This window comes from Aplidium turbinatum, chromosome 10, assembly GCF_918807975.1.
Source record: "Aplidium turbinatum chromosome 10, kaAplTurb1.1, whole genome shotgun sequence".
NCBI lineage: Eukaryota > Metazoa > Chordata > Ascidiacea > Aplousobranchia > Polyclinidae > Aplidium > Aplidium turbinatum.
This window is the reverse complement of record NC_137481.1, coordinates 26,901,462-26,926,692: the sequence shown is the minus strand read 5'-3', so window position 1 is coordinate 26,926,692 and position 25,231 is coordinate 26,901,462. Positions and strand designations below refer to the sequence as shown.

Sequence of the window (25,231 nt, the reverse complement as noted above, 5' to 3'; positions counted from 1 at the left end):
CTAAAGCCAAGCTAAACTTTCATGTCAAGTTAAATATTTTTGCTTCAGGAGTGCTCTCCCAATCAATTGAGTTATGCTATGTCACTGTTATACAGTACGCATGAATGCCTAAGCATGGTACACAAAGTAGAAGAATAGCCTCACTGAGGATTTAAATAATTTTTTGTACTTGTTTTTAAAAATAAAAAGGAAAAAATCTATTTTTAGCACAAACAATCTGTCTAAAATTTAAATGCTGAAGCAAAGTTTGAATGTTTTGTAGTTGTTCAGTTTTAATCCAGTGATGTCACCGTTACCGAGGGTGGCCGGATTCACCTCCAATTGTCTTCACACCCTGCCTCCACATCGATATGTCTAATTCGTCCTGTCTTGTCAGACAACCTGGACTTCTGTGAAATATCTTTTCTGAAATAATCAAGATATTGATAAGTTAATCTGCATCAAACACTAATCTAAAACTAACATATCACTAATAAAATAATTATAAAATAATAATAATCTAATCTAACACATCACAAACACTAATCTAACACATCTAACACTAGGCCAGAGCTCTGCAACCTTTTTTCACATAGTGGCACACATAAGCTCTTGTAAAATTTGGCGGCACACTTGGACTAAAAGTTTTATTCAAAATATAAAAGCGACAAAGCATGTGTGGTAATATGTTGGCGTTATTTTTACGAAAACAACTCCTAACAGTTTTTAAACAACTTTTCAAAGTTTTTTATTTGCTTCTTTTAAGTATGATTATTTCTTGCTTTTGGCCAAGTGCAAGGATGAGAATTTTACCCAATCCAAAACACATCATGAATGTATGCCAAGCATTTTCTTTCAGGCAAGAACATTTTTGCCTTAATATTTTAACTTTGACAGCAAATAGATTTGATGATCAGGACATTCTGTCACGGCTGACCTGTAGCATTATAACTGACTTGCAGCAACTAGAATTTGCATCAAGTAGTCTGACGGTGAGATGACCTTGTGAATGTCGCGTACCCTAGGTTTTGACTCCTGTGGTAGCCTATAGTTTAGCGTCAATGATGAAAATGTCTGTTCCGATAACTTTGTTTGATTAAATACCAGATCAGGCCTTGAAGTTTGTACTTTTTTTCCGGCGGTCAAGCATGTCCTACCGGACTGGCCCTTTCAGCGGACATTTAATATCTCAACCGGACATATTTTTTGCATGTAGATTTTGCACAAAATCACACTACAGTATTGTGTAGTCGTGTTTGTAGAAGAAGATTTTCTACAACAGAATAACTCTGCAATGGTTGATGGCTTAATTAACCGACCCTGAAGTATACTGGAGCAGATTGCTTTCAAATAAATCAGTCAATGACAGTCATGTAATGACGCAATAAACACAATTGAAAACAACAATCCAAATTTCCTTATTACAAAAGCAACTACGGTCACTTATTCCGTAGTTTTTGCGTTATAGAATTGTTGTGCTAAGCGATTACTACCGGCACGGGATCGTAAATCTGCTTCTCTGAACGCTGAGCGGAACAGCTGAGACTTGCTTCTCTGTGACGTTTCTTTTTAACAAACGATCAATGTAACACAATAATCCTCATTGTTAAAATTAGAATACATATCCTGCCGAAGAGTTCAGACAACTTTATTTCAAGGCAAAGGTAACATTGCAAGGCGTTGAAATGATGTAAAAATGGCTACTTTTGCCACCAGCTCGTTAACCACGCCACTCTAATGTGATCTTTAAAGCAATTGCCTGATACTATTATTGTTTCAGCTCCGTATTTGTTCGCGTTAAACAAACAATTGTAACAATTCAAATTTAAAATATATTTTTGCTGCATTACCTCTATTTTTGTCAAGCATTTTGCAGCGGTCATTTACGACCGACCAATGAGTCGACTTCGGCAGACATTCGAGGTCATTTTGAAGGTCATGACCGCCGGATATTTCGAGGCCTGCAGATGTTGTAAACAAACAGTAAATTTAACAAAGAGGATTTAACATTTGGGGTTGTGCGCTTGAATAACAAATTTAAGGAAGTTCTAACTTCAAGTGGAAAAACACAAGTTAACAAGTTCATAAAGCATTTCTGACAGAATTTGTAGCGTCTTTTGAAAGCATACCAAGCTTATGCTAAATTGTAAACTACAATTTTAATAATTAGTACGATAAATGTTCCTTTGAAAAATATTCAAACAAAAGAAAAACTAATATTTTATAAAATTTCCTTCAAAAACAGCAAACAAAACAAAATTGCAAAGTAGGCTGGACATAACAAACACTCTGTGGGTGTCATCGACTACCATAATCCATAGGTGAGAGCAACTTATTTCTGTAAAACAAACTCAGGGCTTTCAGTGTTACGGTGACTAAATGAGTTGTAATATGTTATGTTCATGCACCAAACATTTGTGTTTTATTAATGGCCTGTCCTCAAAAATAATGCTTGTCTCTGGCCGGTCCATAGTGTGAAAAAGATTGCCGAATGCCGACCCCTGCTCTACACTATTTAGGTAGTAATGCATTTAAATACCACTCCAAATTTTTTCACGTCCTCATTTTCATTGTTCTTATCTATGTAAACGCTAAAACACATGTTAAGCTGTCTTAATTCAAATTGGAACACACATTTTTGACACTTACCTGACTCTAACAAGGAAGTAAAGGGTGATTTTAGGGACAATTTTTATTGCCCAATTTTCTAGCCCAAAGATATCAATCTCTGCATTTATTAAAAAAAAATATATTTTAGCTGCCAGGAAGGGACTTCTAGGCCATGCTTGGTTACTAGAAAAAAAGAGTTTGGAGGCCTGGTGATAAAATTTATCCAGGCATACCGGTAGTTTTACTTCACCTCTACCACAACATTTTGAATTACTAAACCCACTTGCGACAAAATGTACTCTTGTAACATATATCCCATGTGATGAACAATTTCATGGCTGCTAAATGTTCTCCAACCTCTGTCTGTTGTTTATCATAAAAAACAATGTGCTGCAGTACTGTAAAATAAAACAAATATTTCTGTAAAAAATATGGTTTAAAAAGAATTTAATGATGTGTGCATTGTTTAAGTAATTTCCTATCTTTTGGACAATTTGAGTATTTGTGTTGCATATTGTGCAGAGCTCTGCATCCCCACAACAAATGGATGTTGCTCCTTCTAATCATTCTCCACTTGATGACTCGTCGCATGATGAACAAATGGAGGAAAACATCTCATCAGTGATGAACTTGCAGGTTACTACTCAGTCTCATTTATTTCTTTTAGAATTTAGCATTCATTTGGTCATTGTTGATGTTAAATATAATAACCAGTAGGTGTCTTGTATGATTGCATCATGGCAACCTACGTACACGGCCAATTGGCCATGCCAATGTGCAAGCTTCAGATTTGACTGGAGGCTGATCTGCTGTGCTGATAGTAGTCGGAATTGCTTGTAAGAATAAATAGTCTGAGTATTAGTTGATAAATACTGTCTGTATTTTGTGTGATTTGGATTCTCAAAATTATCATATTTATTCAGTTGTAGTGCATGTAACCCAGAGTTCAAATTTAAAATTACATCGACCTCCACTCTCCAGTCATTATTGTGAAATGTGAGTTGGCAAGGCCTGTGTATATACCGGAATGGCCCGTTTCGGCGAGTCCGATTCGGCGAGTCCGATTCGACTAGTCCGATTCGGCGAGTTCCCTATTCGGCGAGAGCCTTTTTCGGCGAGTGCCCTATTCGGCGAGTTTTTGAAATTTTTAAAAGGAAATTATCGGGTAGGCTACCGTAGCCTAATTACAATTGCCGTTTTTACATCGTTTTAACGTCGCTAAACGTTGAAATCGTGCAGAAAGGAATAAAAAGAAAATGTTTGAACTATTAAATTACAATTCGTCATGTCAGTTCAGTTATTTTTATTTTTGACCATCATATCAAAAACAATACACGTCAACATAGCAAAGGTAGAAGCGACAAAACGCGAACGTTAAAACGTGCTTGAATTCATCATGTCAGTTCAGTTGTTTTTATTTCTGATCATGATATCAAAAACAATTCACGTCAACATAGCAAAGGTGTAGAAAAAGGTAGAAGCGACAAAACGCGAACGTTAAAACGTGCTTGTGACCGAAGTAAGTTATTGAGTTGAAAGAAATTTGGCAAGGTGGCATCACCTTCAGAAAAATTTAAGATATGAAGGAAAAATAAAACAAAGAAAATGTTAGAAAAAAAATAATGTTTATGTCTATAAGTTAGTACTTTTGAATAGTTAAAATCATAGGCGCCTAACTATTTTTTTGGCCGTGGGGGCGAAAGCGTGTTTCATCAGCAGCAACGTAAATTCAGCGAAATGTCACGCAGATGGATGACGTAATTATGTCGTCACACTAGGATTGCTTTTATTGCCACACTCGGAGTTATCGCTACGTTCGACCTGCCGTTAATTATTATAAACAAAGCTCGACCAAAACACATGCTATGCGTCTGCGTTGGCTAGCGGTTGATGGACTGCGACTCTTTAAGCTAAGCACAACATAAAGTTTAGCAACGAACTAGATTTATTAGCATGAAACAAGAGACGAAAAGGTTTACTAAAAGGTATACTGTAAATGGAATGAAAATACTAACTTGATCATAATTATGCTTGAAAATATACCTGTTGAAAGCAAAATCATTCATGTTTACATCAATTCAACAGCACGTCACCTTTAATAAATTTAAAAGTTGCTGACATCCGTAAACAGTCCTTGAAAAATAGTTACAGAGAGACGTTTGATTAAGTTTTCAACTTGACATTGCTCCCTTTTCACTACAATATCGCAACTTATGGCTGACCAGCTTTCAAGTTCCAATTCGTTGTAATACGCCCGTTTTCGTGTTGCAGATGAAACAAAAGATGCGCATATTCCCCGCCTTTGATCGGATTTCCATGGCAACGGACGTGTGTGCGCCATGCAGTTTGCGCGAGTCCGTTGTTGTGTTGATTATGCCGCTTGTGCGACTGCGGGCAGTGCGGTTTGTACCAGCCCTTGTTACGTTGGTTAGTGGTAACCTCGGGCCGAGACTTCAAATTCATTTTCACAGCAAGCGATTCACTGCCGCGACAATTCTCTGCAGAGGTTTCGACTTTCGAAAGCGACAGCGAGGCTGTTTGCAAGCGCATTAAGTTAAACGCACGCTGCGTCAACGTAGCAAATTATGTTGTTTTTGAGTGCATTCAACATCTGATGACATTGAATCGACGCAAAATGGTAGATTTTTGCTATGTCACAGGCAGCAAAATCAGTCATTTTTACATTGATTCAACGTCTGCAGACGTTAAATCAACGTAAAAATGACAGATTTTTTTTGTCTGGGGTGGGATTGTAGCATCGCTACTCGTTCTAGTGATTAGCCTATTTACTGCGAAGCTGTTGCGGTTTGCATTTAAAAATGTTTTCCTGCTGCCGATCGCTAGTTCATCTATTGTTTTATGTATCAATGCCGCATAAAAAGTTGCTCCCACGCGGAAATATGCGTGGGGGCCTGGTCCCCACGGCTTAGGCGCCTATGGTTAAAATGATTAGTTTGGATCAACAACTGTGTGACCTACACTCCTACAGCTTAGATTGAAAGGAAATTATCGGTTAGGCTACCGTAGCCTAGTTATCCCGACCAGCAAAAATTTGTTCCAAGAACCCAGTTAGCCTAACAGTTCATTTTTACATTGTAGTAACAGAATGAAAAGGCTAACCAAGTGTGTGGCCTATCGTTTTAACGTCGCTAAACGTTGAAATCGTGTAGAAAAGGGTGCTTAGGATACGTTGAAACTGAGAAACATTCACAGAAGCCCTACGATACGTTGCATTTTTAAGATAATGTATTCAGACGTTGAATCAATGTACAAATGAAATGTTATGCTAAATGGGTTCTTGGAACAAATCGTAGGGCTTCTGTGAATGTTTCTCAGTTTCAAAGTATCCTAGTCAGCAAAAGCTCCCTTTTCTACACGATTTCAACGTTTAGCGACGTTAACACGATAGGCCACACATTTGTTTAGCCTTTTCATTCTGTTACTACAATGTAAAAATGAACTGTGTTCTTGGAACAAATTTTTGCTGGTCGGGATAACTAGGCTACGGTACCCGATAACTTCCTTTCAATCCAAGCTGTAGGCCACACATTTGTTGGTCCAAACTAATCATTTTAACTATTCAAAAGTACTAACTTATAGACATAAACATAATCTTTTTTTTTTTTGTAACATTTTCTTTGTTTTATTTTCCTTCATATCTTAAATTTTTCTGAAAGTGTTGCGACCGTGCCAAATTTCTTTCAACTCAATAACTTACTTCGGTCACAAGCACGTTTTAACGTTCGCGTTTTGTCGCTTCTACCTTTTTCTACACCTTTGCTATGTTGACGTGTATTGTTTTTGATATCATGATCAGAAATAAAAACAACTGAACTGACATGACGAATTCAAGCACGTTTAAACGTTCGCGTTTTGTCGCTTCTACCTTTGCTATGTTGACGTGTATTGTTTTTCATATGATGGTCAGAAATAAAAACAACTAAACTGACATGAAGAATTTTAATTTAATAGTTCAAACATTTTCTTTTTATTCCTTTCTGCACGATTTCAACGTTTAGCGACGTTAAAACGATGTAAAAACGGCAATTATAATTAGGCTACGGTACCCGATAATTTCCTTTCAAAATATTCAAAAACTCGCCGAATAGGGCACTCGCCGAAAAGGGCTCTCGCCGAATAGGGAACTCGCCGAATCGGACTAGTCGAATCGGACTCGCCGAATCGGACTCGCCGAATAGTAGCAGACCCGTATATACAGGGTCACTGGCGCCGACTTACGGGGTTACGGGGTGGCCACGCCACCCCAAACCGCTGTGGCGGGGTGGCAGCCACCCCGTTTAGGTTACATTACTTACTGCAAATAAATGTAATTTGAACGGACGTTTAAATCTTTTTTTGATCATTGGTTTTCGCTTCAAGTCAACGTAAAGCAAGAGGTGAACCAATACAGTATTGCGAAGAAAATGATTGTTTTTGTCACAAGCATGATACTCGCGTAACATCAAGCAAGCTACGTGAAGGTTACGCAACACGTGGCTACGAGTTTTTTTCTTGTTGTTGTTGTGATTGTTTTATTTGTTACTTGTCATAAGTCATTGTTACATTTGTTAGGTTTACAATGGGATTTATTAATCAATAAAATACGACCTTTCCCTTGCCTCCCTCAAAAATCTCTTTTGAAAATTTTTAAACTGCTTATAATATCGCTATAAATTATGCCAGCTATAAAATACTTGGAAATAAAATTATCTCGATGATTGATAGCTCCACCCCCTAAATGAATATCTATTTTCAAATTTCATAAAAAAAATGCAATTTTCGAAACTTTTTGAGTTTTATTTAAAAAGTACACTTAATAAAGTAGCAGTTGTAATGTTCTGCAAATTTACACGTTTACATGATTCTATTCGAGAAAAGCTACACTCCCTGCCAATTCCCAATAATAAAAGCAACCTTTTTCAATTAGCCTACTCAACATTTTGCATTTTGAATTATTTTCCGATTTCAATTGGAGTGTACTGTCATCTACTTCATGCTTTAATTTCTACTTTGTTATCTACTTCATGCAGTAATATTGCGTCACCGTGTCAATGCGTGACAAACTGCGAGGCGGGAATTTATTGATCTGACACAGGAGTTGCTTGTTACATCATAGAAAAAATTACGAAAAGTCGTCCAGTAAAAGTTTTCGCCGACGTTCCAGTTTTATTCAGCTTAAAGATGCCACCGAAAAAGCGTTCAAAATTGCAGTCCTCCATTGAGTCATTTTTTGTTGCGTCTACCGTCTAGTCAGGATTTCAGCCAGCATGAAAGTGACCAAACGCCTGAACGAAGCGAAAGTGTGCCACTGCCAAAAGGCGTTAGCATTATCAGGGAGGTGGAAGAACCGAGAACGATAATCACTGTTGAAGAGAGGGGCTATCAAAAATCGTGGGAGAGCGAATTCCCGTGGCAAGAATACGATAGATGCAAAGATAGAGCATTCTGTCCGATTTGCAACTATGTCGCAACTGCTTGATCTATTTGCAAGCAATGAAACCATTTCATTAATGCTTCCAAACGTGGTCTGCATTGTGAAAATATACTTATCGTTGCCTTCCACCACCTGCGAGGCGGAGCGATCGTTTAGTGCACTCAGGCGCATAAAAAACCTACTTGCGATCTACCATGACACAACAGCGATTGAACCACGTCCTAATTTTAAATGTTTATCAAGCTGAAGCTTCACGGTTACAACTTGACCAGTTGGTTAACAGTTGGATTGACAGAGCTGCTGTTCGCAAAAATACTTTTGTCAAATGATAAGTGTCAGAGCAGCAACGTAACAATAAAATTCACGACATACCTCCTGTGCTTTGTTTTAAAGTTGCTTTGTAAATTATCGAGCTACAAATCAGGTGTGAAAAGACAATTGCATCTACGAAACACGCTTAGTAAAAATCAAACAAAAACATGCAGTTTGAAGGTTTTTAAGTTGCCATATTGTGCTATCCGCCACCCCGTGCAAAAATAAAAGTCGGCGCCTATGTACTGTACAGGGTCATCAATAATTACCGTTACAACTTCAAACAACTGTATTTAACAAATGGTAGACAAATTTTGAGTAATAAACATATATATAATATTCTTGTCAAATATTTAGGAAAAATAGGCTAAGTCTTATTCAATGTGTCTGCCATTTGTGTTGGATAACAAGTCGGAGACGCTTCAAATAGGACCTGCAAGAGTCATGAATAACTCTTTGAGGTATTTTAGTCCATTCTTTTTTCAGATTAGCCTTCAGTGCTTCCAAACTTTGGTTGTGTTTAGTCGAAACCTTGCTCTCCAGGTAAGACCAGATGCCAAAGTCTAAGCTGTTCAGGTCTGGGGATGAAGTAGGCCATTCTTCCTTCGAAATGAAGAACGGCACATTGGCTGAAAGCCAGTTTTGCATTCTCTTAACTCGATGTGAAGGGGCAGAATCTTGTTGGAATGACCAATTACGTTTTTTGAAGTGTTTCTTTGCTCAAGGCAACAATGAACCCTCAAGAATATCATTTTGGTAGTTTTCTTTGTTCAATTTCACTCCTTGGTCTACAAAAATCAATGGACTCCTTCCTGATTCGTTAACTGCATGTTAGGCACTTTAACATAGGACAGTTTTCCGTGCGAACCAGCTACCACCATTGCGCCACTGCGCATTGGTTAAGAAAGGTAGGACAATTTTCCTTATAAACTCAATTCATTACAGTCATTAAGATCCTTCTTGCACTCAGTTCAGTTGCAGAAGAAAAAAGAACATTAGCAGAGGGTGGGAATCGAACCCACGCAATCAAAGTGACTATTCCCTTGCCCTAACCTTAACCCATTAGGCCACGCTGCTTGTGGCGATACATTCACTTAATTTTCTTTGTATCAAAAATCTTTCGAGTAGATCGGTCAGAATATCACATGCTGAGTCGCATGACTGAAATCAGCTGATTTGCAAGGAAAACTGTCCGATGTTAAAGAGCCTACCCACACCATCAGTGCCTACCCCCTTTGTCTCCGAGTGACTACCCGGGGTTGGATGTCACCATCTCTTGACCAAACACGATTCTGACTGTTAAAGTGCGGAATGGCCTGTTTCGGTGAGTCCGATTCGGTGAGAGCCTTTTTCGGTGAGAGCCCTATTCGGTGATTGTTTTTTTAATTATTGGGTACCGTAGCCTAATTATCATTGCCGTTATAGGGTTTGGGGTTAGGGGGTAAGGATTAAGGGTTAGTGGTTAGGAGATAAGTGTTAAAGGTTAGGGGTTGTGGTTAAGGGTGGGGTTTGGGTTAAGGGTTAGGGTCTTATTTCAACGTTTAACGACGTTCAAACGATGTAAAAGCGGCAATGATAATTAGGCTACGGTACCCAATAATTTTCAAAAAAAATTTCAAAAAAATCACCGAATAGGGCTCTCACCGAAAAGGCTCTCATCGAATCGGACTCACCGAATTGGACTCACCGAATAGTAGCAGACCTGTTAAAATGATGCTAGACATCAAATTTCTTTTCATCGCTGAACACAAGGTTTGGCAGCGTGCCTCCTTCAATGCAGGAGAGCAGAATTCTGGCTCTGGAGAGACGTTTCTCAATGGTAATTGGCACTTAACAATTGTTTCTTCATGTGTTTAAATGGGCTCATCTTCAAATCCTTCTTGGGAACTGTGAACATGGTTCCATAGGCCACGTTCGCCTCCTTTGCCAGTTTTTGAATGGATCTCTTGGGATTTCTTTGCACCTTTTCTCTTGTTGCTTTTATCAATTTTAAAATTCTGGCACTTCGAGGGCGACCTTGGCCAAGTCGATTTTTGACATTTCCAATTTCTTTGTGCCTTTTAAAAGTTCTCCAGACCAACATTCTTTTAACTTTTAAGTCCTTTCAAATATCGCTCCTTGACTAGCCCGATTTGAAGAGCTCTACAATAGTCAATAGCTATTCTTTTATTTAAATTTTCATTCCTGGCCTATAAAATTTAGGCCTAAAAAATGTAAAATCGAGAAATATTCAATTCATTAACATTGTAACGCTAAATATTGATGTTAAATACAGTTTTGTAAAGTTGTAACGTTAATTATTGATGACCCTAGGCTATGCTTTACATCAATTGATTTAGTCCGCATAACCTAAGTAATTGTATTTTTTTAGGGAGTTCCTGTTTCTCGTGCAACAGATTCTGCTGAAATGTCTACCCACCATCCCATCACCCTATCAATTGTATCCAATCATTCAAATCTTCCTTCAATGCCCCCACCCGGTTTGACAAGCCCCTACATTACCCAGATGAGCCCCAATAACTCTTATAAATTAGCACAAACTGTATTACCAACTTGTACAATTCGAAATATAAGCCACCAGTTTAGTTTGAGTGAAGATTATAAAACGGAGCGTGACTCTTGTACAAAGCACTTCGATAAGTGGTCGGAGCAAGAACAGGTAACTGTTGTAGGCTACTCTAATTCATAAAATGGTGTAACTTGGGTGTTCTTAAAACTTTTTGAAATATATAAATAGTTTTTTATTTCTCTAAAATTACCATTCTCTGACATAAAATTTTGCGATCTTTATGACCTCGTCTGAAGATACTTTTGCATTCCAAAATTGCACATAGCACTTCTTTTATTGTCGCACTTGATTCCAAGCATTGACTGCATCTTGCATGAAAAATTTCCAAGATCCTCTGTTGTTTGCTTTGTGTATTAGGTGTATGTTGTTGTTGGTTTTGTCGGTTTAAGTAGGTTAATCTTTGTCTACCTTGGGCACGCTTCCCTTCAATTTTGCCTGTGAGAGAGAGATGTTCTAATTTTCCTTTTCGCAGCACGTGTTCTAAAAATTGAAGTTGATTTTCGAACAACTAACAAAAAACTTCTGTTTCGCTTGAAAATCGCTACAAAAATTCAAATGTTTAATGCATGTAACTACCAAACCAGCTACTTAGTAGTTAAGATCTTATCACTGGCTGACCTAGTGACCTACCGCAAATGTTTACAATATTCAGAGACTGGATTGTGTGTTGCAAAATAATGTGTCAAGATGATGTCACAATGCAAATTAACATCAAACATCATCATCATCATAATCCATCGTCGGTTTGTTCCCCACTAGTGGGGGTGGCCGATTGTTTCCGCGCAGCAATTGTTTTAATCCCTTTTCTCCATTTCACCCTGTCCCTTGCATCTTCCTCTTTCAGTCCGACTTTTTTAAACTCATCCTTCACTTGTTGTTTCCACGTTCTTCTTGGACGACCGCGTTTCCTCTTCCCATCCACCTTTAGATCTAGTGCCTTTCTAAGAAAACTTCCTTCCTCCCTCCTTATCACATGTCCATACCATCTTACTCCATTTGCCCTTGCCAGTTGGTCTATGGTCTCTCTCATCTCTAGCATATCCAACAATTCTTCAGTCCTTTTTTCCCTTCTCGTTTTCACCCCACACATTGCTCTCACCATTGACCTTTCCGTTCTTCTCAGGATTGCCAGTTCACTCTCTCTCAATACCCATGTCTCGCTACCATATAGCATTGCAGGCCGCACACAGCTCCGATATACTTTTCCTTTCATCCTTAGTGAAAATTTTCTGCCATACAACAATCCCCACATTCCCTGAACTTTGCCCAGCCCAATCTTGCCCTTGTTGTCACCGCTGCTTCACATCCACCACTTCCATTTATCCGATCACCCAGATAACAGAAGTCTGTCACTGTTTCGATGCCATGGCAGAACTCATCATCATGGCCTTCCACTTCATTTCTTCCTTTACTGCATTTCCCACAAACAAAACACTTCGCCAATCTTGTTGCGGCTCTCTTGACATTAGCACATCTTGCATGTACCCACTTTCCACATTTCTTGCATTGCATTGAATTTCTCATCACTCTCTTGCCACATATTCCACAGGGATCTACTTTGCTCTCAACAACTGTTCCTTCTGCTCCACTCACCATCACTTTTGTTTAAATAAATAAATAGGCTACAATACCCGATAATTTTCTATTTTTTTTGCACGATTTCAACGTTTAGCGACGTTAAAACGTTGTAAAAACGGCAATGATAATTAGGCTAGGGTACCCAATAATTCTCAAAAAAAATTTCAAAAAATTGCCGAGTAGGAAACTCTCCGAAAAAGGCTCTCGCCGAATAGGGAACTTGCCAAATCGGACTCGCCAAATCGGACTCGCCAAATCAGACTCTCCAAATCGGACTCGCAAAATCGGACTCTCCAAATCGGACTCGCCGAAACGGGCCATTCCGTAGTGAAAGTGATGTACCAACAACCTCTCGGTTGGAACATTGATTATATATGACGTAGATATTCCCATTTACCAAGGCCGGAAGCTCTGCGAGAGTTGCAACTCTCAAGCTGAAACATCCCGCCTCCTGCCAAGATCTTGCCTTCGGTGCATTGCTAGGTATCTCTCATGTCTTGCATCTTAATGCTACAAATTTTATAACACCTTTGCTGCACTTTTTTTTGGTTGTATCTCAGTTTTTTTGTTTTCCAACATCTCTCTTTACTCCTAGTTTTATTTTCTGATTCTTATGTTGTCACGTCTTGTGCTTCTCGTATTTTTACTTTGTTTGTGCCACTATCTTGTGCTGTGCTTCTGTCCATCTTGCGTAATCTGCTTGAGACCTTTTCTGAACAATTAATTAATTTTACCTCTCAAATACTTGACACGTTGTGCTGCCTAATTTTCAGTTATCAGTTTGTGTGAACTAGTTAAGCAAGTTTCTCAAATGTTTAGATTTGTCCATATTTTTGTTGTGACTTGTGGTAGTGTATTATTCTTTAGTAATTCTTTTTAAAAATATGTTTCTTATAGGCTTGAAAAGGGCTGTATGACTAGCCGAAAACGTTAGCTTATTGTTTTTGTTTTAATAATGTTAAATGTAGTGTCGTTGCTGGGTTATGTCTGTTTATGGTTTAAAAAAGTTACCTCTTTACCCAAATTGGATTCTTATGTTGGTTCATAATGTCTCTAACTTTTTATAACTAGATCTCAGCTCAAAGTTAATCATTGATGAACGCCCATTACACAACAGAGAAAGTCTGCACCCATCCAAACGTTTAATGTATTTGTAAATGTTTTGAGATATCTGAATATGTTATATAGTTATGGTACTAATGATGCACCGAAGGCAAGATCTTGGCCGAAAAGTCTTAACATCCGATGTTATCCAGTTTTCCATTCTTTTTTGCCAGTAAAGATGTGCCAGTAAAGATTGCCAATACGTAAGGTTACATCATAAAGAACCATTGTTCTATCAAGCAGCATTTAAATGTAAACAACAGAAGTCTCTAGAATGTCACGTAGGGAAAATGATTCCAGAAAACACATTTTACATAATACAGATTTCGTAATCAGAGGTTACTTCAGGTCATAACCGATAATAACACATCGCACCAGAATTCTACAACCAAAACAACACGCTCGTTGAAGATACAAAGCAAGCCATCGCGAGGCATTGCACCTTGATTGTGACAAATAAGTTATCCGTATAGAATGACCTCATAAAATCCGTGATGAATTACGGTTACGGTACTTTGCAAGTTTGGTTGAGTTTTGAAATTTCGGTTAGTACGGTACTACAGTAGGCCTATGCATTTACTGCACAATGTTTTATAAAAATGACATTGCAAGACATGTGGTAGCTGCTAGCCGCATCGGCGCTACTGTTGATCATTTCCTTTGTCGAAGGTTGACTTTGTCCAGCACGTGATATCCCGGATGTGTCATCACCAGCAAGGACAAATCAATTTATTCCTCAAGCCGATGTTGCAAAGAGACTTCATCACCGCTCTCCCAGGTGACTGTTGAAACCATGGACTAGATGTTAATCGTGTTCCCTGTCTATTTCATGCTGATACGATTTAATTGCTGCGTCACAAGACGTAAGCACATTTGCACAGAGGCCATTAATCGGATGACAACGAATAATTAATTTCAAATTCTACTGAACGTATTTTCTTATAAAAATCTGTTGGAGTGATCGAATTGTATGCCACAGGAGAAAGTTGTTGCTTTTGAGGTCACGTTGTCCATTGAAATGTTTTGCTGGATGTTCTACAGTTTTATTTTGCAGATGAAATTTTAGCTAGTTTGATGGTCTAGATTCCCTAGAATAACTTTAGCTTTACATTTTTAAATGAAAACATTTTGTTAGAAACTCACAAGTGTATGACTAGTTTAAATTATGATTTAATTGCACCTAAGACTCAATTAGTTTTTTGAACTGAAGCTAAGGATCACATGTTTGATACATCTCGGCAATATGCAATCCACTTCTATTAGAATAGTTTTTACACCATTTATCAATTCACCCCACCTAGCAGGTTTATTTACATTCATCATCATCGGCCATGCCTGAATAAGACATCAGCTACCGTGAGTCTCTACAATGATCAAATGTTGATAGCTCTTATTAAGTTTACAAAATCTTAGTTTGTCCATGTTGAAAGATTTTTGAGATTTCCATACGTGGACGCCCCGGATGCTCTGACCAAGAAGTCGCCGAATGTTCAATTCCGCGTTTGCGGAAGGCATGCCTGATAAATGTGATTTGCCTTTTTTTGATAGTTGTGATGAGGACGCCAAGGGTACACCCAGAGCGTCACACCTTTTCATTAATGATCTTATCCATCCAGTTAATCCCATCATTCTCCCAACATTGGTGCTCCATTAATTGAAGTTTTTCATAATGCAGTAGTAAATTACACACTAACTTATTTTGCCTCTGTTGTATGTGCACTTGTGCAGTGTGTACTTGCGTGTCTTGATTCGTGCCAGAACGTGCCAAAACCGACACAAGGTCATCGGAAACCTGTAATCTTGCTGTTCACAGATAAAACTTCCTAAATATCACCCAGCTCAAACTACTATAACATTTTATACCACTTTTTGTAACAAATTCACCCTGTTTGTGAGTTCAGTTTTATAACTGATCTATGGATATACGCCGGCAAACAGTTTGCTTCAAGTTTTGTTGTGGTCATATTGAAATTGTTAGAAAAGTGTTGCAGATATTAAACAATAAATTTGAATTTACTGAACATTGTCGACAACCCTTTGCCTACTGGTTCTGTCCGTCTGTTAATAATGGTATATTTCCTCAGGGCGAGGATTGTCACACATTGCCGAAAACATTTTAACTTACTTGGACGCAAAGTCTCTTGGAGCTGCTGAGCTTGTGTGCAGAGAGTGGTACCGGGTCGTACAAGATGGTCACTTATGGAAGCGCCTCATAGAGCGAATGGTGATCACAGACACCCTCTGGAAGGGGTTGGCCGATAGGATGGGGTGGTGAGTGAACAACCACATAGAATTATTTTTGTAGAGTTCAAATTTTTTCTATTGGTTGACAGCGCGTATGTTGCAGGAGCCGCTATTTGTTCAAAGGCAATCCTGATGTTCCTGATTCTTTTTTCCGCACCCTCTATCCGAACATCATCGCAGATATCGAGGTAACGCAAATTGTTAAGAGGATTTATTTTATTGTTCTTGTCACGGTTCTTTCTATCTCTTACCAGGAAAGAGACTTGGGAAAGATTAATGACGTAGTTTATTGGGATAACAACTTAAAATGGTCGAATAGTTCTACTTGTGAGATAATAATGAAAATTTTTGAAGGACTTTAACGAATGGTTCAGCACTTCCAATAATAATCAAAGTAACTGTGAATAACAATAGATTCCAACACCTGTAACATCAATTTCCGTACTTCACTCACAGCTTCTCATACAACTCTATTCTCGATCACAACTTCTAATTGCACCAACTCTCATCCCCTATTTAATCACTTCAACTTCAATTCAATTCTCAATCAATAATCATCTCAATAATAATCTCTATCTCTATCATCAATTACGCAAACTACGCCACTATTTATAGCAGGTTTGTTTTGACCAGTAGTGTGGAAAACAGACAGACAGAATGCTTTTAATCGCTGCATATTTTTGATGCTTATAGTCAGTTAGCTAGTTACCTTCAAGAAGTTGAAATTTATTGCATTTTTGTAAATATTTTCAGATTCCTGATGAGGGCCTAAGTTAAGCCGAAAACGCTCGACTGTTAAAACTATTTGTACATATGTAAAATATAATCTTATAATGTTTAACCCTGTTGTATTGTTGTGTCTTACTTATTTTTGGTACAAGAAAGCAAACTCTCTCCCGAAACTATAATAAGGCTTTCGCCATCAAAGGTCACTAGAGGACAGTAACCGATAATAACATTTCTTGATAATTATACAATTAAAACAGCACGTGTGGTCATCGTGAGGCTTCGCATATTGATTGTGACAGTTCTCTCTTGATCTTATATCAGGGGTAACCAAACTACGGCCTGCGGGCTTGATCAGCCTGCCAAATTGTGCGAAGAATGTGATATATAAAATGAATAAAAGCCCTATTCAAAGTTAACTCTGTATGAAGTGTTTGATTTGCCGTTTCCTGTTTTGTTTTTCTATAAAAAGTTTTGGAAGTTTGAAAGTAGCTATATCTGAAAGATTAAGTTTGTGTGACTTTGGAAGTTTGGGATAAAATAATGAGTTTTTGTCTGCAACCTACTCGTCTGCAACAACCGAACGTGTCAATTGTTGCATATGTGCGCTGAATAAATCACACCCACTTTGTTGAATCACCAACACAGGTTGCAGACTGGGTCGATCAAAATAATTATCCGCCCCGCGAGTCTTCTCACAAGTCATCTGGCCGTTTTTCAAAAACGTTTGATGACCTCAGTCTTAAAATTCAAAGAAACCGTCATTTAATCACATTTGTAGCATCTTCTTCTTCTTCTTCTCTCGTATTGTCGCTATATGTCAGGTCATCCGTTGGTTAGCCACTGCCTGGTGTCGTCATCGATGGAAATTAGGCCTTCCATACCATGGGGTGGTCTATATAGCCGGCAATCTTAGATAATGTGGGCTGCCGTCTGCATTTCGCCACACTCACAAGCAGCACTCTCTGCCAAGCCCCAACGCAACATGTCTGCACCATAGCGTCCAACACCAGTGAGCAAACGGTTACGCCTTGATGAGGCAAGTCTAAAGAGGCCATGTCCCAGCTGGTTTTCGGACAGGGATCTGAATACTTGGCGAAGTGGGGATGTGCTGCTTGACCATTGTTCACACCACGCCGCATGGCACCACTGTTTGCTAGGGCTTCCACCAGAGGCTGCCAAAAGGTCTTGTGCAGCGCGTACAAATGGCTTTCTTGATTTTAGACGCTGCTTTGGTGGATATCTCAGCGTGGTTATGTGTAGCGGATGGCCAGGGTTTAGGGCTTTACGGCTCAGGGAAAGAACAGCACGTTGGCGCCGTAGTGCAGCTGGCTCAATGTTTGCAAGGACAGGCAAACAGTCAGTTGGAGTTGGGCGGAGGCAACCTGTGACAGTTCGCAGGCAGTTGTTGATTGGTACATCGACAAGGTCAGTATGGGCACTTCTGCACCAAGTAGCAGCACAGTATTCAGCAGGGGCGTAGACTAAGGCTAAACCACTTGTTCTCAGCACTGAGAGGCTAGCACCCCACCTTGTACCAGCAAGACGTTTCAAGAGAGCAGTACGAGCTGTCACTTTTCCGCGTAAGTGTTCTAGGTGTTTGCGGTATGTAAGGGACCGATCAAGTCGAACTAACTGAAAAATCGAATCTAACTGGCGATTTGTGGCATGAAGTTGGCGGACTCATGTGATAACTTGTCTATCGCATTTTTCGTCAAAGCTCAAATGGGGATTGACGATGGCCTGACTCAACCATTTCATGACGTCAGTGATGACGTAGGGGAATGATCAGTCATGCCACAATAGTTACAGCCGATGTTGGTTGTTCAGACTAATCGAGCAACGCGATTATCGGTTGCGCCAATCTAAACTTTGTTGAAGCCCATCTTCTGACCAGTGTTGCCATTCTAGAAAATCGAATCTAACTGGCGATGTGGGCGTCACGATTTGAAGAGAATCATGTGTCGCAGCGACAATAGCAAGGGAGTATATTGTCTTCAGTACGATGACGAAAAAATCGTGTCTGGATTGCGAGATAACACAATCAAGCTTTGGGATAGGAAGACACTTGAAAACATTAAGGTAAGCGTTCTTTGTCTCGTAAACTACGTAAACCACGTGATGTTTAATCATCGACGTTCTGCATATCAGCGTGCGAGTGCAATGCGCAAACTCTCATCTCGGGTAAGAAGATAATTGTAGTCGGTTAGGTATGTACAATCTCATGCAAGTGGCGCACCGATCATTCCTTAGTAGTTGGCACTGTGCTGCACTGAAACTACCTGCATTGTGTATCAGCGATGGCAACAAAGCCATATGAGAAGCCATGACACTGTTGTAAATCTGCTTTACCCAGCAACATCCATTTGCTTTGTACCCAGGTGCTGACTGGACATACAGGGTCGGTTTTGTGTCTGCAGTTCGACGACAGGGTTATCATGACCGGATCGTCCGATTCAACCGTCAGGTGCTTTCTTTTGTCTGATTAGTTGGTCTGTTTATCGTTTTTGAAGGTTGTAGGTTGCTGTAGTGTAAACCGTAGGAGAATGATAATACAAAATTCTCTAAAGAAGATTTTTTTCTTTGAGAAAAGAAGTTTTGAGTACGGTACACCATCCGAGGTACTCTCGGCCGATTTCTTTTTGTAAAACATGCCTTTCATGCTTTCGACCTGATTTGTCACATTTTGCAGATTTTGATTACTGCTAGTGTCTCAGCTCCACTACGAAAGTGAAGACAGCCTGGGCTAAATTCAAACAACTACTGCCCATACTCACCAACAAAGATATCCCCCTTTCCAGTAAAGGCAGGGTCTACAACAGCTGTGTCAGGAGTGTGATGTTGTTTTCGAGTGAATGCTGGGCTGTGACAAAAGAGGTACTGGGAAGAATCAAACGAAATGACAACGCAATGATACGGTGGATCTGCAACATCAGACCACAAGAGAACCAGTACACCAGCTCAGACACTCTACTCGCCAGGCTGGGCTTGCAAAAGATTGAAGATGTCCTCCGATTCAACCTCTCCGCTGGTCTGGACATGTTGAAAGGAGCGGCGGATGGATAAATCAATGCCGAGATGTGCCAGTTGCTAGTACAAAGAAGCCTGGACGTCCCAGGAAGACATGGAGTGATACCGCAAACGATGACAGAAAGCGGTGGCAGATGACCAACACTAGCACCCTAGATCGTGATGAATGGAGACTGAGGATGTGCCTTGCCAGACCCCGTCCTACCCTGATTCTAGGAAATGAGACGTAAAAAAGGAAGAAGAAGAAGTCTGACATTTTCTGATGTTTTTTTTCTAATTTTTGCTCACCCGTAATGACATGAAAGCTTTTGGTTGCCTTAGGGAAGCAATAGAAAATGAGAAAAAGTAAGTTGAAAAACGCTCAGACTGTTAAAAAGCGATTAACAGTCTGACTGAAATTTTCGGAATCAGACTGTCTTTGTTTTATAACGTCTAATGGCGTTAAAACTAGTGATACACCGGAGGCTGTGTAACATTTAGGCCTACCATGTTTTTAAATAACAAATTTAAATTTGTGAGAACGTTTTGCTTAAACTTATGAGAACTAAAATTTGAAAGTGCACTTCAACTTTAAAAATTCAAAACCTAAATTCCGCTCTCGCGGAATCTAGGTCACGCTTCCCCACAAATGCCACTCTCACGATAGGCTATTACTGATAAAAAGGTACTACCAGTATATCATGAAATAAGCGGGGAATTGAAAAATGCACACACTCAGAGAAGACTTTCAAAGAGAATAGACTGAACGACTCAAAAGGAGAAGGTAAATTTCACGACGAGAGAATGTCGCTTTTCTGACACCCGTCGCAATGAACTAAATTGGTTAGAGTTAGACATATTTCTCAATTTCCCGAATAAGAACTTGTAGCTTTGATTAGCGAGGTCCATAGTTGCAATTGTGTCACTAACGTACTTATAGTTCACAACGTGGTTGATCAGTCTTTGGCCAATAATAAATCCCAAGCCATAATGAACTGATTTGTTTTGTTGCAGCAGGACAAGTTTGTGCCCTGTTTGTAGGTTGACTTCTTAGTGGTCCTTTATCATCATCATAATCCATCGTCGGTTTGTTCCCCACTAGTGGGGGTGGCCGATTGTTTCCGCGCAGCAATTGTCTTAATCCCTTTTCTCCATTTCACCCTGTCCCTTGCATCTTCCTCCTTCAGTCCGACTTTTTTAAACTCATCCTTCACTTGTTGTTTCCACGTTCTTCTTGGACGACCGCGTTTCCTCTTCCCATCCACCTTTAGATCTAGTGCCTTTCTAAGAAAACTTCCTTCCTCCCTCCTTATCACATGTCCATACCATCTTACTCCATTTGCCCTTGCCAGTTGGTCTATGGTCTCTCTCATCTCTAGCATATCCAACAATTCTTCAGTCCTTTTTTCCCTTCTCGTTTTCACCCCACACATTGCTCTCACCATTGACCTTTCCGTTCTTCTCAGGATTGCCAGTTCACTCTCTCTCAATACCCATGTCTCGCTACCATATAGCATTGCAGGCCGCACACAGCTCCGATATACTTTTCCTTTCATCCTTAGTGAAAATTTTCTGCCATACAACATTTCCCCACATTCCCTGAACTTTGCCCAGCCCAATCTTGCCCTTGTTGTCACCGCTGCTTCACATCCACCACTTCCATTTATCCGATCACCCAGATAACAGAAGTCTGTCACTGTTTCGATGCCATGGCAGAACTCATCATCATGGTCTTCCACTTCATTCCTTCCTTTACTGCATTTCCCACAAACAAAACACTTTGCCAATCTTGTTGCGGCTCTCTTGACATTAGCACATCTTGCATGTACCCACTTTCCTTGCATTGCATTGAATTTCTCATCACTCTCTTGCCACATATTCCACAGGGATCTACTTTGCTCTCAACAACTGTTCCTTCTGCTCCACTCACCATCACTTTTGTTTTTTCAAGATTCACCTTCATACCCTTGGTTTCAAATGCTTCTTTCCATTTCTCAAACTTTCTCTCCATTCCCTCCATACTATTACTTGTCAAGACCAGGTCGTCTGCATACAAAATTTCACTCAATAAGCCCTCCCTCACTCCTTCAGTTACAACGTCAACCACAATAGCAAATATCAGAGGTGACAAAACTGATCCCTGGTGTACACCAACCTTCACAGAAAACTCGTTTGAATAATTTGATCCAACTCTCACTTTTGTTCGTGCATCCTCATACATAGACATCACAGCTCTCACTAATGATACACTCTCACAGCTCCTTGATTTTGGTTTCTTGAATGCATAAGAGGTCAATATTGTAGCTTTGGCAGTCTTTGCACAGAGTTTGCTTTTTGGTCTCAGCATTAAGGCCTCGTACATTCCATGTGCCGATGGTGATTTTCCATGGTATAGTGTTGGGCCTTGAAGGTGCTTGTTGAAAGTTAGACATCTTTCCGAAGGTGGGCCGAGGGTTTATCCTTTTACCACCCACTCGGTGTTTATGCGGCTGTCAGCCCGCAAGCCTAGACGATGATTAGCTTCCTGAAAAATCAGTACTGACAGGGTGAACTGCGAGAAGGTTATCGTCTTTCCCACCCACATGTTTGGACATATTCTGAGACTTCACCAGGGCTCACCTCCCCAGAAAGCCCTTGAATTTGCGATAATTGGCAGCAAAAAGTACCAAGGTCGAACCGGACGTCACCGTACCAACTTATTACAACTGCTGAGATCTGACATCAGAAAAGCTGGCCTGGGATCCCTGCTCAGCACACCACATCTCCATCGATTGCAAAACATCGCAAAGGACAAAACAGAATGGAGATCCTATCAACCTTGTTGAAAGACTGATCGAAGCCAGCGGGTGCCAAACGATTTGGCTACACTGGCGTCCGAGACAGTTACAATAATAATAATAACTTTGATTAATAATAAATATATTTAATATTACATTTGACATGTTTAATTTTTGTAGGTAGCCTAGTCATACCCCTAGAGCAGTGGTTCCCAACCTGGGGTTCGCGGACCCCTTGGGGGTCCGTGAAGAAGCATTTGGGGATCCGTGATTACCTTGATGAATTTTGGAAAAAAAAACGAAAAGCGATCTTTTTACTTTCATTTCTCTGTTTAAATGCAAATGTGTCAAGTACACAGTACTTTTAAATCGCTCTGTCAAGAAGTAGGGTCAGATTACGAAGTACTTTTGTATCATTTTGAGGTACGTTGGTTATCCAGAAGAGAAGTTTTAAAACGATTGCAGCAGCTAAAAATTGAGGTATCAAATCTTTGAAAGCAAAAGGAAGTCCCCTTTCAAAATTGTTTGAGAGTAAAAGTTTTCTATACGGCATGGCCTACTTAGCCGATATTTTCGGCCATATTAACAATGTTAATCGTGGCATTCAAAGACCAGGTGTGACAATAATTGATGCAGCTGAAAAACCGAAAGCGTTTTTAGCCAAGTTGCCGGTTTGAAGACGCAGATTGGAAGCAGGTAATCACGCTTCTTTCCAATGTTAGAAGATCTTGATGGGTGAAACTCAAAGAGAATGTACTCTTTTGATCACTATGAGAGAAAAATTTTGCGCACACTTGCGTAAGAAAAAAGGTTATCTTGGTATCATAACCACTTACCTTTGCGAGGAAGGATTCTCAGCTCTTGTTACAATAAAAACTAAACATCGAAATCGCCTGGACGTTGAAGATAACATGCGTGTTGCATTGTCAAAAACTCAACCACAGTTCAGTCGTTTAGTTCAGGAAAGGCAACAACAGCCCTCTCATTAAATTTGCTTACGTTGAAAAAGTTTCGGCATGGCACTTTGGGTCACCTTAATACTCAAATACTGCTGACATTTCTTGAACAATTCATTGATTTTCTTATTTGAGCAACTGTTTAACCTGATATTTGCCGCAGGGCGCAGGAGTCATAGCTGCAATGCAATATGACACAGTACAGTCGTTGAGTAGCATAATTATTACAATAGTCAATAGTATGTAAAGAAGGGGTTAAACTGACTGGTAAAGCAGCGGTCGATTACCCAAGTGGCAAGAATACGGTGCGATACTGATGAGCCCAGCCTCATGGGCGAAACACGTGTCTATCGCTGTCTATTCGATGCTACAATCGGCTGCCCAGAAACTTATAGTCAATAGTATGTTAATTGTGTTTCAGGCAAAATTTAGGTAGGGGTCCGCAGAATTAATAATTTGTCTAAAGGGGTCCGTGACAACAAAAAGGTTGGGAACCACTGCCCTAGAGTCTAGACAGACTAAATCATCCTTTTAAGAACCACAAGACAGCTTCAGATAGCCAAAACCATACACTGGAGGCTCGTCCTAAAAAAATTTTTAAGACAGCATTCGATAAGGTTTTATTTCAGTAGGGACAGGTAAAGGTTACAAAGTAGGTTGCTAGCTGTATATGAAGTAAAGACGTACAAAAGAGAAACCAAGAGAACGGTAACGTATTGATATTTTATATTTACTTATATTCAATGTCCACTTTTGTAAAAGCAACCAGCGAATTTCTTCCATTTGCCGCCAAAGAACGAGACAGCAGTCTGACCCAGTCCCGGTTGTAGAGAACCAAACAATCTTACCCCAAACACTGTGGTAGAGAACCAAACAATCTTACCCCAAACACCCGAGGACTTAACCACTTTCTCCGCAAAAAGTGCCACTACCTCTTTTATAGATACACCCGCTAATTCGCATGAAACCGCTGTTAAACTTCCCACCACTTTACTAAGCACCCGACCACATAACTCGACCGTGAACATCGAGATGAACACCGAAAACGCGACAACCCGCTCACCGGAATCAGGCCGGGGAAATCACGATTTGCCACCGATGTCGCAGACCGCGATTCATACTCCAAACGCACCGCTTAACAACGCCATTTTTCAATACGGAAAGCACACAAAGCGACACATTTTCTGCTGCTAGAAATGACCCATCGCTGTATTTAACTAATAAGGTACCTGCACGCCCGGTCAGTAATAAGGCCCACCCCGGGATCTCCGTTGTTACAAGTCTTTTAAACAAAAGTGGAAACTTTTAAACGCTTATTTCATAATATACCGGTAGTGCCTTTTTAGTTTTTATGAGTAATAGCCTATCGTGAGAGTGGCATTTGAATTGTGGGGAAACGTGACCTAGATTCCGTGAGAGCAGAATTTAGGTTTTGAATTTTTGAGTAAGATGGTATGGACATGTGATAAGGAGGGAGGAAGGAAGTTTTCTTAGAAAGGCACTAGATCTAAAGGTGGATGGGAAGAGAAAACGCGGTCGTCCAAGAAGAACGTGGAAACAACAAGTGAAGGATGAATTTAAAAAAGTCGGACTGAAAGAGGAAGATGCAAGGGACAGGGTGAAATGGAAAAAAGGGATTAAAACAATTGCTGCGCGGAAACAATCGGCCACCCCCACTAGTGGGGAACAAACCGACGATGGATTATGATGATGATGATGATGAATTTTCACTGTTGAAGTGCTTTTTCAAATTTTAGTTCTCATAGGTTTAAGCAAAATGTTCTCATAAATTTAAATTTGTTAGTTAAAAGCATGGTACATGTTACAGCTGTTCCGGCTAGAGAATGGCAACTTTGGCCGTTTATTAATGTCTACCTTATATGAATCAATGTTTTAACCATGCGATTGTTGGCAGTAGCGTTGACAGGGAAGT

General features: G+C 39.8%; 1 protein-coding gene across 1 annotated transcript in view; it reads left to right on the top strand.

Moving 5' to 3' along the window:
* LOC145778869 (uncharacterized) overlaps positions 1-25,231 on the top strand; it is a 56,200-nt gene that overhangs the window by 24,308 nt on the left and 6,661 nt on the right. The window contains exons 2-8 of the mRNA XM_082590460.1: positions 3,112-3,225; positions 10,707-10,994; positions 14,256-14,364; positions 15,671-15,857; positions 15,934-16,018; positions 18,468-18,638; positions 18,938-19,023. Of these exons, the coding sequence (XP_082446586.1) occupies positions 3,112-3,225; positions 10,707-10,994; positions 14,256-14,364; positions 15,671-15,857; positions 15,934-16,018; positions 18,468-18,638; positions 18,938-19,023 (1,040 nt within the window). The remainder of the gene's footprint in view (positions 1-3,111; positions 3,226-10,706; positions 10,995-14,255; positions 14,365-15,670; positions 15,858-15,933; positions 16,019-18,467; positions 18,639-18,937; positions 19,024-25,231) is intronic.